Source organism: Neodiprion fabricii, chromosome 1 (assembly GCF_021155785.1).
Source record: "Neodiprion fabricii isolate iyNeoFabr1 chromosome 1, iyNeoFabr1.1, whole genome shotgun sequence".
NCBI lineage: Eukaryota > Metazoa > Arthropoda > Insecta > Hymenoptera > Diprionidae > Neodiprion > Neodiprion fabricii.
In genome coordinates this window covers 7,717,159-7,731,714 of record NC_060239.1, presented here as the reverse complement: position 1 = coordinate 7,731,714, position 14,556 = coordinate 7,717,159, and the positions used below count along the sequence as shown (strand labels likewise).

At 47.0% G+C, this 14,556-nt stretch overlaps 2 protein-coding genes across 2 annotated transcripts in view; one reads left to right on the top strand and one right to left on the bottom strand.

The window, feature by feature from the left end:
* Window positions 1–2,883, bottom strand: part of LOC124181742 (transcriptional activator cubitus interruptus-like) — a 58,305-nt gene extending 55,422 nt beyond the window's left edge. Inside the window, exon 1 of the mRNA XM_046568596.1 lies at window positions 1,510–2,883. Within this exon, the coding sequence (XP_046424552.1) occupies window positions 1,510–1,784 (275 nt within the window). The 5' untranslated portion in view covers window positions 1,785–2,883. The remainder of the gene's footprint in view (window positions 1–1,509) is intronic.
* Window positions 1–14,556, top strand: part of LOC124181812 — a 151,064-nt gene that overhangs the window by 56,943 nt on the left and 79,565 nt on the right. The window lies entirely within an intron of this gene.

Here is a 14,556-nt window from a genome sequence, read left to right as displayed (position 1 = left end):
TTAATTTTACTGCACAATTATAAAGCGGGTATGTGTGTATAGGTGATCACCTATATGAACGAGCGCGGCAATCAGTTTTATCATGTATATTATTGGTACGTATATCGTGTAGTGTCCTGCGATGCACGCAACTGCTGGTCGCAGGTTGTGCATATGCCCCCCCGAAGATTGACGTTCTATCGATATAATGAACTCGAATATCCCCCATCTGTTCTGAAAAGAATCCATGAAAAATTTCTTTTCATCTTTCAGCAAGGTGAATTGCTTTTGGCTTATATACCTTTATACCTGCGCTAATCTACATAACAAAACGAAGATCCGCGCAAGGTCTCTCTTTCCCGACAAAGAGTGAACGGAGGAACGAAGACGACGATGACGATGATGATGATGATGATGATGATGATGATGATGGGAACACGCGAGGTTTTAGATTGCCAAAAATATACATCGGCCTCTTTATTCTTTTCCGGCACTGATACCGCGCCCGATTCATCGAGAGTCCGTCCGTGTGCGTTGTTTGTGTTTTATAATATCAAACTACTATATATATACCCCGATATCAACTCGGAACGCCGTTAGTTGTATAATCGCGTTATATCTTTTTGCAACTCGATGCCGCGGCTCGCGGTAATCTCCAACTATGAAGATCGGGGGACTCGAATCGTGTTTAGTCTGTGTACTCTCGGGTGCCGCGTGTTACGAACAGCAGAGCCTAACGAACGATTCCGTCAAACGTTACTATATAGGTAGGTAATGATAAGTGCAGTGATAGTCTAATGTTACTGCGCGGTGGAAGAAGAAGGAAAACAATGTTGGGAGATATACGCGGCAATTAGCTTAACTCCATTTGAAACCTTGACAAACTTTCAACGCGTACAATATTTCTTTTTCATTCTCCGTCATATTGCACCCCATCATATCTGTCAGAGAAATCAGTATTGTATGTTCTATATATAATAACCGAAGATTCATTATCGCGTTGATTCTCTCTTCGACGTGATAAGCACTTTTCTGTCCCACCGATTTCTTGGTTTCGCTTGTTCTACATTTAGCAGTTTTGGTCGACGTGTTTGGGCAATGTGTTAGTAAGGAATCGGATTCTGTGCACGAAGTTAACGTTTTTATAATATCTATCAAGTTTTATTGCAAACTCGAATCCTTACTGTATCACCATGCTTCAGTAATCGGTTCGTGATAGATCATTAAAACCTGACGCGCATGAAGTGGTGAACGATTCGTACCACTCAATCTCAACCATTCATTGACGATTATTGGAACCCGGTATCCGTGACAATTTGAGTCTTTGCTCAAGCTTGATCGGTCAAAACTTCCGGAATACGTATCGTGGTTTGTCTAAAAACGTTCCGTGCAGATATAAGCGAATAACCGACGATCCTCTATACTCGGAGGTTAGGTACGCATAAATCTGGCGAAGAGTGCAAACAATCGGCGGTTCTCAAATATTATCCGCGGACTGCGATTGAAGAAGGATCGAAAACTGGGACTTACGGATGGTGCGGAGGCGGCGCGTGAAACGCGGCTGCTGCTGCGGCTGCCGCTGCGGCGTGGTGCTCCCATGCGGCGGCTGCGGCTGCGGCTGCGGCAGCTGCGGCCGGGTGATGAGCCGTCGGTCCATGATGGGGGTGAAAGGGCGGCGGTGGATGTCCGTGGGGGTGAAACGCGGCGTGAAAAGCCGAGTGGTGATGGTGGTGGTGGGGCGGGGGCGGTGGCGGTGGCAAAAGGGAGAAGGTCTCTTGATGGTAGGCGACTTCCTTCTCGGGCATCTTGGCCGCCTCGAGTTCAACCTCCAGCTCTATCTCCCGGGTTGTCAACGCCCTGTTCCTGGCTGCCCGGAAGTTCGCCCCGTAACCGATGTGCTCGAGGAAGTCGGCGTCGCTCGGACACCGACGTCGGTCTTCCAGCCGTAGGTGGAACCCGCGATCCGAGTCGAGGGGGCCGCCTAAATATCCCGGGTTCGTCGCGGCGACGATTTCTGCAGGTCCTTTATTGTACTCGACGTCAGTTTCACCCTGATCCGCATGGCCGTCGCTTATCGTCCGGATTCTTCGTCGGTGGTTGCGGTTTAGTTCTCGCGTATCCCGGCCCAGGATATCGACGGTTGCTGGTCGCCGATGGGCCCCGACGGTCCCTAACCCTGATTCGGGTCCTCGTTCTTCGCTGACATTCTTACCGATCCGATCCCCTGAGCTGGACTCTTTACCCGAACTAATCCTGATTGCGAGTCAACTTTTTTACCGCACTAGTGTTTTTTTTTTCTTCCCCTCTCTCTCGCTTTCTCTCTCTCTTTCTCGATTGCAACGCAGAATTTCACACACGGGGTGACGTTCGCATACGGCTTAATTTAAACCACGCGGTTACATTATTTGCATTTTTCATTTACTTTCCTCCAGTATATTTCTCGACGAATCGTAAAAAATCCACTCAAACTTCACACCCCCCAGTTACAGATGAATTCTTTTTATTTCGATCACTTTTTGCGGCTAAGCATTAATCACTGTGTTATCGGTTTGGTTGCCGCACATCCTTCACGTCAATCCTTCTTCATCTTGCACGTTTTGTGTTGTTTTTCTCATACGTTGAGATAAACTCGACCGACAGCAAGTTTTATCTCTTTATTTTAAACACGCCGCGGTTTAAACGAGACACTCGAAGTGACAGCGACAGTCCGAATTCGCACACTTGCGGAAAAGCCGAAAAAGAAAAGAAATCCAAATTGCCGTTGGAATATGATAAGGAGCGAAGGGACTCGTGGTCGAATTCGATGGAAATACTGGGTCTTGAGTACGGTGCGATGCGATATCGTGGGTGTAGAGAAACAACGTGTTTGTAGTTCCACGTGATGTCGCGCTCCTTACGCTTTGACGGGTATGGCGGTACTGAGTCCTCGGCGATGCGAAGAGAGGGGCGGCCAGGCATTCCCGGCACTCGTTCTCGGCGGCGGCACCGCCTGCCTGGTGGTGCTGTGCGAGTGAGAAGATGAGAGAAAACTGAAAATAAGAGCGAGGGAGAGAGGAATAGCCAGGGGTAGCGCGACGAGGAGAGCAGAGTTGTCCGAGAGTGGTGGCGCGTAGGAGGGAGGAGAGGAGTCGAGAGGAGAGGAGAGGAGAGGAGAGGAGAGGAGCGAAGAGAGGAGAGAGGAGAGGAGAGGGCTGAAAGCGCGTGTCAGCTCGACAACTCAACTAGCACCAGCCTCGCGCTGCAACAGCCCAACCGCTCCTCCCCGCCGTCCTTCTCCAGCGGGACAAAGACGGAAGAAGAGAACTCTTCTTCTTATTACTCTTCTTCTTCCTCTTCTTCTTCTTCGCGTGACGAGGTGGACGAGGTGGGGTGTCGTCGTTCCCTCTTCGATAGCGGGGGAGGAAGAGGAGGAAAGCGAGGAGAAACGAAGATAACCGAGGTGGTGTCGTTGCGTTTGTGAAAGTGATCTGCACAGCCTTCGTTATACAACCTGCGTGCGCAATTGCGGTGAGTTTGTAAGATAGGCGAGTCTTGAATGAAAACGTGGGGCGGGAGTTAGAAAATGATATCGTCGATATTCAATCGGACGAATTTCGCTTTTCACTCCAGGAATTTGTCTCTACGTTCCCCAACTTTGGGGTGTTGCGTTACACGGCGAGAAGTGCAGTAATAATGATAATGGTAAAAAGTCAAGAAATTTAGCGGATGTGCCGTCAGCTCTCAATTGGGGTGATCGGGAAACTCGAGGGACCTACAAGATAGAGGAATGAGAGAACTAGTCCTGAGTTCGCTCTTTTCCGCGCCGACGCGCTCAAGTATAGGTATTTATTGCCACATGCCACCGGAGCCGAAGTCCCAATTCGGTGTTGAGTTGAAACAACTTCCGGTGATCCCTGGTGATGTCTCCACGTTATTTCGCCTATTATTTTTTTTCTTTCCTCCAATTTTCCTTTCTCGTGTATAGGTTACAGCCGCAGAGACACGGGCGAGTTGTCATCCTGCTTATACGGCAGGACGCTTTCTGTTTTCACAAGAGTTGAATTTCGCAGTCCCTTCCGCCCCTCGACGTAAACCCTCTTTCCCTGATCTATCGAGGGTAGAGGTAAGGAGGACTATCTCCAGTGTGCGGAAAGTGTTCCGTAAAGTAGAGAGAAATTAGGATGGCGTTGCTGCAGCGAAAGCTCCACAAAGCTCCAATCGGATTGATTCCCTTATTCCTCACGAGCACCGTTCCGGTGTCTCGTTGAAATCCTATTTCCTGCTTATCGGCGGACACTTTTTCATTCGAATATCCATATGAGATACTTCTCCTTACCTTTAACTCTCCACATCCTGATCCGAACCATCGAAACGTATCATACCTAACCGGTGATAGGATACGTCGCGCGGAAACGGAGCACCGCCGTTCGTATCAACGGAATAGAGTCATTAGATCCTGAAATCGAGGGTGCAGAACTCTTCTCGGCGCCGCTGCTCACCGTTACCCACGCAACCACCTACCGCATCGTAATGATTCAATCGAATCCGCGGACGGGCGGGTGACGCGGCCGCCTCCACCTGCAGCGTTCTGTTTCTCTCTCTCTCTCTCTTTCTCTCTCTCTCTCTCTCTCTCTCTCTCTCCATCCTTCTCCTATCCCGTTCTCTCTTTTACCCCCCTTCTGCACAGACCGCCGATGTACGAGGTGTGAGTATATAGGTGCTCACGGGGCTCTTCATGCGGCGTACCCACCAAGTCGCAGCCGCAGGTAACCGCGATCTGGCGGGGCGGAGGCGCGGTTGAAGGGGGGAGGGCCGCCAATCCGGCCCCTCGACGGCCGCCCTTTCGCCGCGTTTCCCCCCCATGACTCTCTCTCTCCATGCCAAGATGGAGCAAAAAGCGGTATCCGACGCGGTTTATGCTATGAGCTCTGTATAGGTATTAGAGGTACGAGTTTGTATCGTGGATCGGTTTGTATGGACTCGTTGTATTAATGTATAGGTAACTAACTACGTATGCATGTGGCGCAGGTGCCTCTTCTTCGGGGTGAACATATAAGCGACTATGGGCGTATATTGTATCCTTTATACTTGCACACGTCTTCGTGCCAGGCTTACTGTATGTTCTCGTGTTACACAGTGCGATGTAACGCGTCTACCGCATGTAATTCGGTGTTTGCAAAAACGTCCCTCAGGCTTATATTGCGGCCGTGTTCTTGTAACGTAGGTGTGCCGCAACCCGTTGAAGGTGCAACGCTGCAGGTAAATCGGATCACACTCGTTTTCCGCACGCGGTATAAACCTCTTTGTACAGCTACCGTGCATTGTAGACTGACTTTGTATTTGTCGACGAGGAATTCTGATCATCTTTTAATTCGAAAGGTAATTATCTCAATTAAGGGATTGGGGTGAGGTTATCTGATTAACAGCTTACGTACACGTTCGGTTGCATTATTATATTTACGTGCGATTACTGATCTGTCTAAGTTTATAAATATATCAGTCGATGATATTTTACGTAATTTCTCTGCAGACGCGCTCAATTATATTTAGAACCTAGACTGCGAGATTCGTAAATGACAAGCTCGTGTAGGCATCTTTCAAAGAACGTCTTTACGATATTTCACTTATTGTATTTACAGGATAATACCACGTATAGATGTGTTGTACGTGTAAATTTGCTGGAAACTTAAATGAGAAATATGGAAACTCATCGAACGAGACGAGTCAATGAACATTTCGATAAAATTTCAACTTAAAATTTTAACAGCTACAATTTTTGTTCAAATATCACCGCAATAAAAACACACATACCACTGTGTTCTGTTCATGCAGTGGTAGTGATAAAATGAACTTTAAACGTTACGGTATCTTTTTGAGATAGTAACCGTGTTTTGAGATAGTGTCACAGTACACTGGTCAACAAAATTTTGCAACAAGAAAGATGCTCACCGATTTTGTAATACCCATCTACCCTCATTATAAAACCATATTTATTTTGATTCGATCAGGTCTAGTTTTTGTGTTACAGCTACTATCAGTTAAATTGTACGTTTATCGTTTTGACTCACCTTTTTTGATCCTTGGTGTATCGTTACTTATTGTAAATAACAAAACACCCCGAATCAAAAGAGATAAGTCAAATTGATAAACGTTAAATTTAACCGGTTAATCGTTTCAAAGTATCTCCTTCCGCGCGTCGAGCACGTGTCTGTAATGGTACGAAAAAAATGTGCACGTAAGAGAAAAGCCACCCCGTGAAGAGTGACGTAATTCCGAGGTCAGCGAAGCCGGCTCCCCATGCGGAGTGACAAACGAGGGAAAATTTTCCCCGGGTGCGGCTGTTACGGGCGGTGTAAGGCAAGTACGGGTCGCTTCGTCTTCCCTGTCCCCGGGACCCGCCGCTTCCCTCGCCGAGTTAAGTCGGCGGGGCGTTTGCGTCCCAAAAAGTCGTAATCCGAGTATAGTCGGCGTTATTCGTCGCCGTGCGCGCAGCCTTCCCAGAATATGCAGCAGCTAGCCAAGCCCCGATTTTTCCCTCTCCGACTCCCTTTTTCTTCCCTTAATCTTCTCTCCTTCCCTTCGTCGGCGCGGAGCCCTTTCGAGCCCCCTGCGGTTTGCGCTCATTAACCGCCTCCTCATTTTCTCTCTTTGGATGCGTGCGTGCCTGCCTGCTCGCCTGCCTTCTCTCCTTCCTCCCTGAATTCGTTTCTATCCCTGTGTTGAATCTCACGCTTCCCTGTATTCCGTGCACGTATTAAAGGCGGCGGCTTGGAGAACGGGGCCCGATGGACCCACGCCGGCACGGCGTTCGCTTCTTCTCCCTGCAGGTAAGAAAAGAGCCGCCTGTGCCGACACGCGGGGCGCTAGGCCTCGGGTTATAGTTAGTTATAGACCACGGAGGGAACTGGATTGGACCCGGCTAGCTCAGCTACGCCCTCCTCACCCTCCTCAATATCCCACAGCATCCTTCCCCTACCCCTTCGTCCCATCGTCCGTGGCTTGACGAGATAATTTGTTCCCCTGTTTCCTGGGATTTCCGAAGGAAACGACGTATTGTATCAGACGGTGGAATAATATCATTGCTGCAGCACCGACACAGACGCGACGGATCTATGGAAGACCCGCCCTTCGATCCTTACGTATTATTATACTTAAGTACGATCTCTGCCACACCGGCGCGATATCACAATCATGCCACGCATGGAAGGGATTGTTTTTTTTTTTTCTTCTTTTTCCCTTTTTGCTTTGGAACGAACCGGTATCCCGCGTTTAACTTAGTCCAAGTCTCCTGCACGCGTGGAATTAATTATGTTATCATATAGATGTGTGTATGTCGTATATATATATATATATATACTATGCGTAATCCAAAACGGGAGCCGCGAAACTCGACGAATTGAGACGTTCTCGATGGAATTATACATTTGGTTGTTGTTGTTTTTTTTTTTTCATTTTGTTTGTGTTTTGTTGTTGGCGTTAAACGTCCATGTATAAATATTAACCGGACGCGAAGACACGTGAAACCGGTCGAGTTTAGCCGCGGACGAAACGCGTCTGTTCTCTAAGGATGTTCGGAGAGGATCCGAGTGTCCAGACTTTTGCTGCCTGCGTCCACCTGTCCTTTATTTATGTATCCTCCTCCGGGTTAGTAGCTCTTCCCAGAGCTTCGAAAGGACGTGGCGCTTCTAAGTCGGGATCGCTCGTCAGCTCGATTATACTTGAGTCCATTTACTCGAGGCTGATGGGGTATAGGTTCGTTTTACGTTACGCAGGTGTAACGAATCGTTGTGAACGGAGCCTCAAGACCCGCTTCGGAGCATGAAGAGCGCGCTTATCCTCTGCAATCGTGACTGTGAAGGTTGCTGCTTCTCCATCTTCTTCTTCTTCTTCTTCTTCTTCTTCTTCTCCTTCTTCACCTCCTCCCCCTTCAGCCGCCGGTATACACGGGATGAAGATGTTCCCAGGCCTAATTGCTATATATATGCTCTCGCATAGTACCGGTCCAGTCGATCGCCCGGTTTACTGGATCTTCGAACCGGAGTAAGTTCGCGCGAGACGTGTGATTGGCCCTCGCACAACTCCGGGGAAACATCACCGAGGTAGAAGCTTGTACGTTTTGTTGGACCACCGCGGTTCAGGTGAAAATAAAACTCTCGGAGTATATTATATACGCGGAGAGAAAGGGATTTGTTGAATTGAACAATTATGGTGAAATAAATTGCCGTTTGTTGTTTTTTTTTTTCTTTTTCTACCTTTTTCGTGCAAATGTCGTTATTATCGATTTAACGAAAACGTGCGGCTACTTCAGAACTTGAGAACAATTCGGTTTGTTCCATCGAGTGATACTGAATTCTTTTCAACATCAGAAAAATATTTTTTAAATCTACGCCGTATTTGCAAGAGAATTTAAAAACAATAATTTTTTCTACGTTTGATAATAGCTGGTTTAATTTCATAACGTTGATGTATCTAATGTAAGTATGTTTAATTTTTCTCCATATCAAAGTGCTTTTACTGAAATTTGAAATTTCTCGAAACGCGGTAAACCGTACAAGGCATAACGTCTGTATACGCATTATACTGGTAATATTTGAAAGAAAAAACCGTACTAAAAATTCATTAAAAAGTTGTAGAATCGCGATTTCTTTTTCAATGGTTCGTTACCGCAACTTTACGATAAACTTCATCCTCATCTCAGGGTTCGTTGCGCTGCACTGATTGTACAAGTCGACTGTATAATTGTGTACGTAGCGAATTTGCGAAGTAAAAAATTTTTAACATCGGTGTATTCGGCACGTAGATTTGTACGCTCGTTTCTGCAGGATCAGCGCTGCACTGCAGCAGCCTTCTTCGTGCACTGTGAGAAAAAGGCAATCATCCGGAATGGGGCTGCTGCACTGCACTCCTCCATGGCGTTAACCGTGACTATTTTTCATCGTCGTGCTGCACCGCAAGGACGTCGTCCTTTCTGCCTCCCCTCGCCTCGTCGCCCGCCCTCACGGTAATCAGCTAGTCGGGCCCGCACCTGAGGAACGGCACAAAGGGATCAACCTGGCGCTAATTACGAGGATCAGCTACCTCGGCGAAAGCCACCGTGGCGAATTATCTCGGCTTGTAAAGTCAAGGGATTCTATCCTCCCACGACCCCGGGCTCAGGTCATCACCTTTGCGCGTTACGACTCGGCGTAACCCTCGCTTTTCAACCCATCTTATGAATCATAGGCACGCGTGTACATAAGCGGGAGATTTTAGGTTTGTTAATTTTTTTTTTTTTTTTTTATCGCTCAAGAGGGGAGCAAAGAGAAAAAACAGATCATTCGAAAAATATCTTTGCACGGCTATATAAACCTCAATTATGCATCGGGTGATACATAATTATACGTATTATAGTGATTGTTATACTTGCGCACGTGAACGTTGAAGGCAAATCTTTCTTACTGAAATGTTGACGGCATGATTGTGAATTCAATTGCAGGAGTTTATTGTATGTGGATATAATTTTACTGAAACGAGGCGTTTTTGTCACTGGTTTGAAACAGCTTGTATACGGGGTCTTCAATAATACTGAAAACATCATCGCGTTTATTGGCCAAATACTTTTAAATCGAATTGGAAATTTTTCAAATCGATTCTAGACTCGTTACTTGAATATTAGAAATAATTCATTCTTGGTAATCATATACGTTCTTTCTTGGGTAAGAATTTTTACGGATAATCTTCCTTTTTTATCCATCCGTTTAAAAAAAAGATCTTGGTTCATTTTCATTCTTGTAATTGTTTTTTTTCACTGTACCGGCCAGAATCAACAAACAAAAAATTTTCTCAATTCTGTTGAGAGCGGAGAATGAGCCGATTGAATAGAAGTCGTTGATTCGTCACGCCAATGATTTTATAGAAAGAAAAAAGGGTTATAAAGAAAGTTAAAAACTGACTTTAACGGATGAACTATTAAGTTCTACATTCCTATACGTTCACGACAATATTAATTATATTCGTACCATAGGCACTGATCTCGTAAAATGATAATCTTGCAAAAACAAACGAGCAGGATGAAGAGAAATTAAAATTTCCAAAAAAAGAATTTTGTTTCACCCATTTCCTCACCATGAAGATGCACTTTGTGTCAACAAACGATGCGGTAATCTAGAAAGAAAAAAAGCAGGAGCTATAGAATTTCACTGCAGCCGGAAACCGTGTCTAAACATCGAACTGTATATCGAAAATACCACGGTGATTTTTACGGTTCAACTTGTTAACGTTGCAAAGATACGACGAGGGGCAAGTGAAAAGGCGTCACCTTTTCTTTCACCTTTTTGGCCGTTTTCCGCTTCCCTTTACCTCTAGTTCTTTCTTTTTTTTTTCTTTCTTATTCCTTTTTTTTCTCCATCCTCAATAGCTCCTCACTGGAGGGACCGGCCCGAAAGGTTTCCATTGGTTATACATATAGCTAAATCGCGAAAGATACCGGGGGCAGATATATTATAGGCGATAGGTATAGACATACATGTGTACATATATGTATAATACGTATATAGATATATGCATAGGTAGAGAAAAGTTGGACTCTTTTTAGTCAATCCCTGGAGTATAACTCGGGACTCCGCCTTTGCCCTGCGCATAGTTACCCCTGCCGAAAACCGAGGTAAGGACGGTCCGGTATTATCTCGCTTCCGAGATTTCTCTTTTCATAAAATATATACAGGTATAGGTGCGCGGATGCACGTGTAGGCGTGTATAAGAGGCGAGGCTTTGACGCGGCGATTCGGGTCCAGCCGCGTCTCTCGAAGCAGCATAATGGTCGACTTTGCCCTTTGTCAGGGTGATTCAGGAACGAACGGGCCCCGCAGAGTCTCGACGTCTTCATTAGGCCCCAAGGGGCCGAGAAACCTGCTGCAGCCAGGGCCCGGAGAATAGCGTGGCACATAACGAGCCGAGGGGGCTAGGAAGTCTGCGATCCTGTTCGCCGTGTCGGCAAAAAGGCCGCCCCGCAGCCTCCGGCCTCCAGATACAGGTAATAGCTATATCTAGGACTCCCCAATTCTTGTATACACACCGACCGGCGTCAAATTATCCAGTTACCAGAGGAAATAAATCTCTCCTCGCTTTCCCGCGCCGCAGGTGTCACCCTGAAAACCCGCCACCCGCCTCCGAGATCCCGGATCTTCCCGCTTTCCTGTGTATAACAAGGGGGGCGGTGATGGGGGGGGGGGGGGCCTTGGTTCTATATACACGAGGAATTTGCTCCTAGGCGCAATGACGGACGCGGTTTTCGGACCCCACGCGGACCCGATTGTTTTCTTTGATTATTTTTGACGACCCAACGAACCAGGAATTTATTCCTCGAACCCTAATTATTCTTCCCATTTCTCTCCAACTCTATTGCCCCGTGGAATTGTACAGGGCGTTTACCAGCCGTTGCTCTGTACGCGATATCCTTTGCGGATATATAATTGGATACAATATCCATTGGCAATCGGTTCTCAACTATCATCATGTTGTTATATACCTTCGAAGAAAAGGGGAGTTTCTTTGAAGTTTATGAGCTGAAAGAAATTGTCGGTTTTACTGACCTCGTTCATCCGTTTCAGGTTTTTTACTTGTTTTTCTATAGTCGCATGACGGATGAACTCATTTTCAAGAGATAAAGAACCTTTCGTGACATAAAATCTACTGTTTGGCGTTCAAAAAGCGACAATCGTCAGCGTTTGAAATTCAAGAGAATACGATACTTGTCGATTTAAATTTTGAATCTCCGATTAAAAATTCTATCACAAATATGGTTGTGTTATATTGTTTTAGACACATTGTTCGACAATTCCCGCACGAATTTCAGCAACAATTTAACGAAACGCATTGCACAATAGTATAAAAATCGGAATAATTATTGTGCACGGATTTAAATTCGCGATGAGAGATTTTTTATTTGTAAAATGAGGAAGAGCACTAGATAACAATTCTTTAGTGTGCGAGGCGTGTATTTAATTCTATTTCGAAGGATACAAGGTAGACCGAGCAATGCTTCTTCTACTACCGTACAGTCTGCAGGAGGCTAAATTGGGCCACAGTTTGAAGTATATGATCAATGTGACGTCGAAGTGTTTTTGAAGTGTGAAATGAGGACGTTGACTGCAGTAGCAGGTAGTCAATTCTTGCGGGCACTTAACGAGCAAACTGTAAATGTATCTTCCACGCACCACCACCTTCAACTTATCCTATCTCCATTTCACCTACCTCTCCCGAGTAGTCCCGAGGTAGGATGGTACATCACATAACTGCAAAGCACCCTGAACCGTGAAACTCTCGACACAAGCTGTGCTCAGCGTGCTCTGATGCCAGGTAACCCTCTAATTAGTAGCTAGTATACACGCGATTTGAGTGTAGGTACATACAGCTGAAGGTACACGTAGCGGTCATTATACGCAACGGATCTCCAGTACTCTTGCACGTTATGTATTGGTGCACGTCTGAATAATCCTGCGGGAACGCGGTGAGCAGCACATATGTGCTTAACGGAGCGGTTCAACTGAGCGAGAAAAAACCAAGAGAGAGAGAGAGAGAGAGAAACGGAGATGGAAGAAAGGAGCGAGAGAAGTGTAGGCAAGGATGCAGCCGAACGGACCCACCGAACCCTTACCGAGGCCTCCTCGGGATCCTTCCGCGAATCATCCTCGAAGCCGGGCAGCAGAGGTTCTCTGCCGTTTGTGAAACGGCTCTTAGCCTCACCGCGATCACGATGCCCTTCCGGCCGAGAACCACGGCCTGGTGTTTTAACGGAAAAATTTTGAAACCCTGGAATCTGCGGGGGGTCACGCAAGGGTACGGGCCCCGGGCCCACGCTGCTCGGTCAGGTGCGTCTCGACTCGGTCCAGTGGGCCCACCTTCGCCTCGCGGCCACTCTTCGTCAGGGCCTCCCCTCCGCGAGGGATATCCACATCGCGCGGGCGTGGCCTCGCGGGAGAGAGAGGAGAGCCGCGGTGAGGAGAGGAGAGGAGTTACACCTTCCGCCACCTGTCGGCCATCCGCCGGGCGGGGCGGCCGAACCTGAGGAACGACTCGCCGCGCCGAGGGACTGGCTCCAGGGAAAGATGAATTTGTGACTTCTTGCCTCGCCCGTCGCCGCCGCACTTGACGACTCACTTCATCTCTCTTTCCAACATTCAGCTTCCGCGGCATCCAACCAGCCTCACGTGTTATACTCTCATTATCGGTATCCTTCCCCGATAATCCTTGTATAATCCAGGACAGATAGTGCGGGTTCCTGCAGTACTGAGCATCCTCTCATGTCATGATTCCCAAGTACCCCCGCAGCTTCTGAATTTACCAATTCCGCTACTATCTCACACCGTATACCTGCGGGCTCCTGCAGTAGTAACCATCCTCACGTGTCATGAGTCCCGAGTATACTGCAGCTCCTGAATTAACCAATGCCGATGCTAATTCACACCGTATTCTAGCTGGTTTCTGCAGTAATGATCATCCTCGGATGTCATGAGTACCAAGTACACTGCATCCTCTGAATTGATCAACTCCGCTACTATCTCAAACCGTGTTCCTGGATGTCTGTTACAGTTTTGTACAGGTATAACGGGAATATGAAGGTGCAGCTTGCACGGTGCTGTCGAGTGGGATTTACCATGCCGTACTGTCTATCTCGCCCGTTTATGTTATACCCCGTACGTATGTGTGGATCCAGGTATGCGTTCCGTGGACCCGACCGCATATATCTCTTCCACCTTTCATCTCTCGGCTCAGTTTTTAGTACGGCGCATCGAATCTGGTACCACGTACCGCCGGCACGTCTTTGCTTTTTGTTCGCGTAGCGATCAAGTTGTCGTCGTCCTACCCCCGCCCTGCCGCTCCACCACCCTCGCCACATCTTCCGTCGACAATATCCTCTTCGTCGTGTACCTTAGGCCCGGTATATTCGGCCCCCTCCTTTCTTTTGAGAGAAAAGTTTGAAAAGCTTGCGCTCTCTCTCTCTCTCTCTCTCTCTTTCTCTTTCGCTTCCCGTAGTCTTACACCCACCCTCCCTGTTGCATCGCCACTCCTGTATCGGGGAACTGCGACAGTGTGTTGTACTGCTGTGCCGAGCTATCGACGTGTGTACAGGATGGTAGGGGAAAAACAACCTCATATTCACGGCGGTTATGTAGGTGCCCACCTCTTTCGAGCTCGAAAAAACATGCTTGGTAGAGCAAAGAAGAAATTCTTCTTTACAGAGTATTAAGCGTCATGCTGGTTTTAAAATCGTAGTCGGTTTCATTCTTGGTGGGTACGTGTATAAAACGTTACTCGAAAGTTCGTAACGTGTTGCAGGTTTTATTTTTCTTACACTGTATCTTTACTCTCTGAAAATCGTTCGAAACAAGATATGGTTCTCCATTTTTATACGTTAGAGTGGTGTTTTCACTTGGAAACATGTAAGGTGATGTCGATAATTGGCAAACCAATCGTTTAAGTACATTTAAACCTCTCCGTTGTTCATGGAAAATTAATTTTTCTGGCCCTCTTACCTTTTTTTACTTGTTGGTGTACTGTCAAAGCCCACAGTATCTCATGATCGCGGTGAGCGGAAACCTGGTTAAGATTTTAATGAAA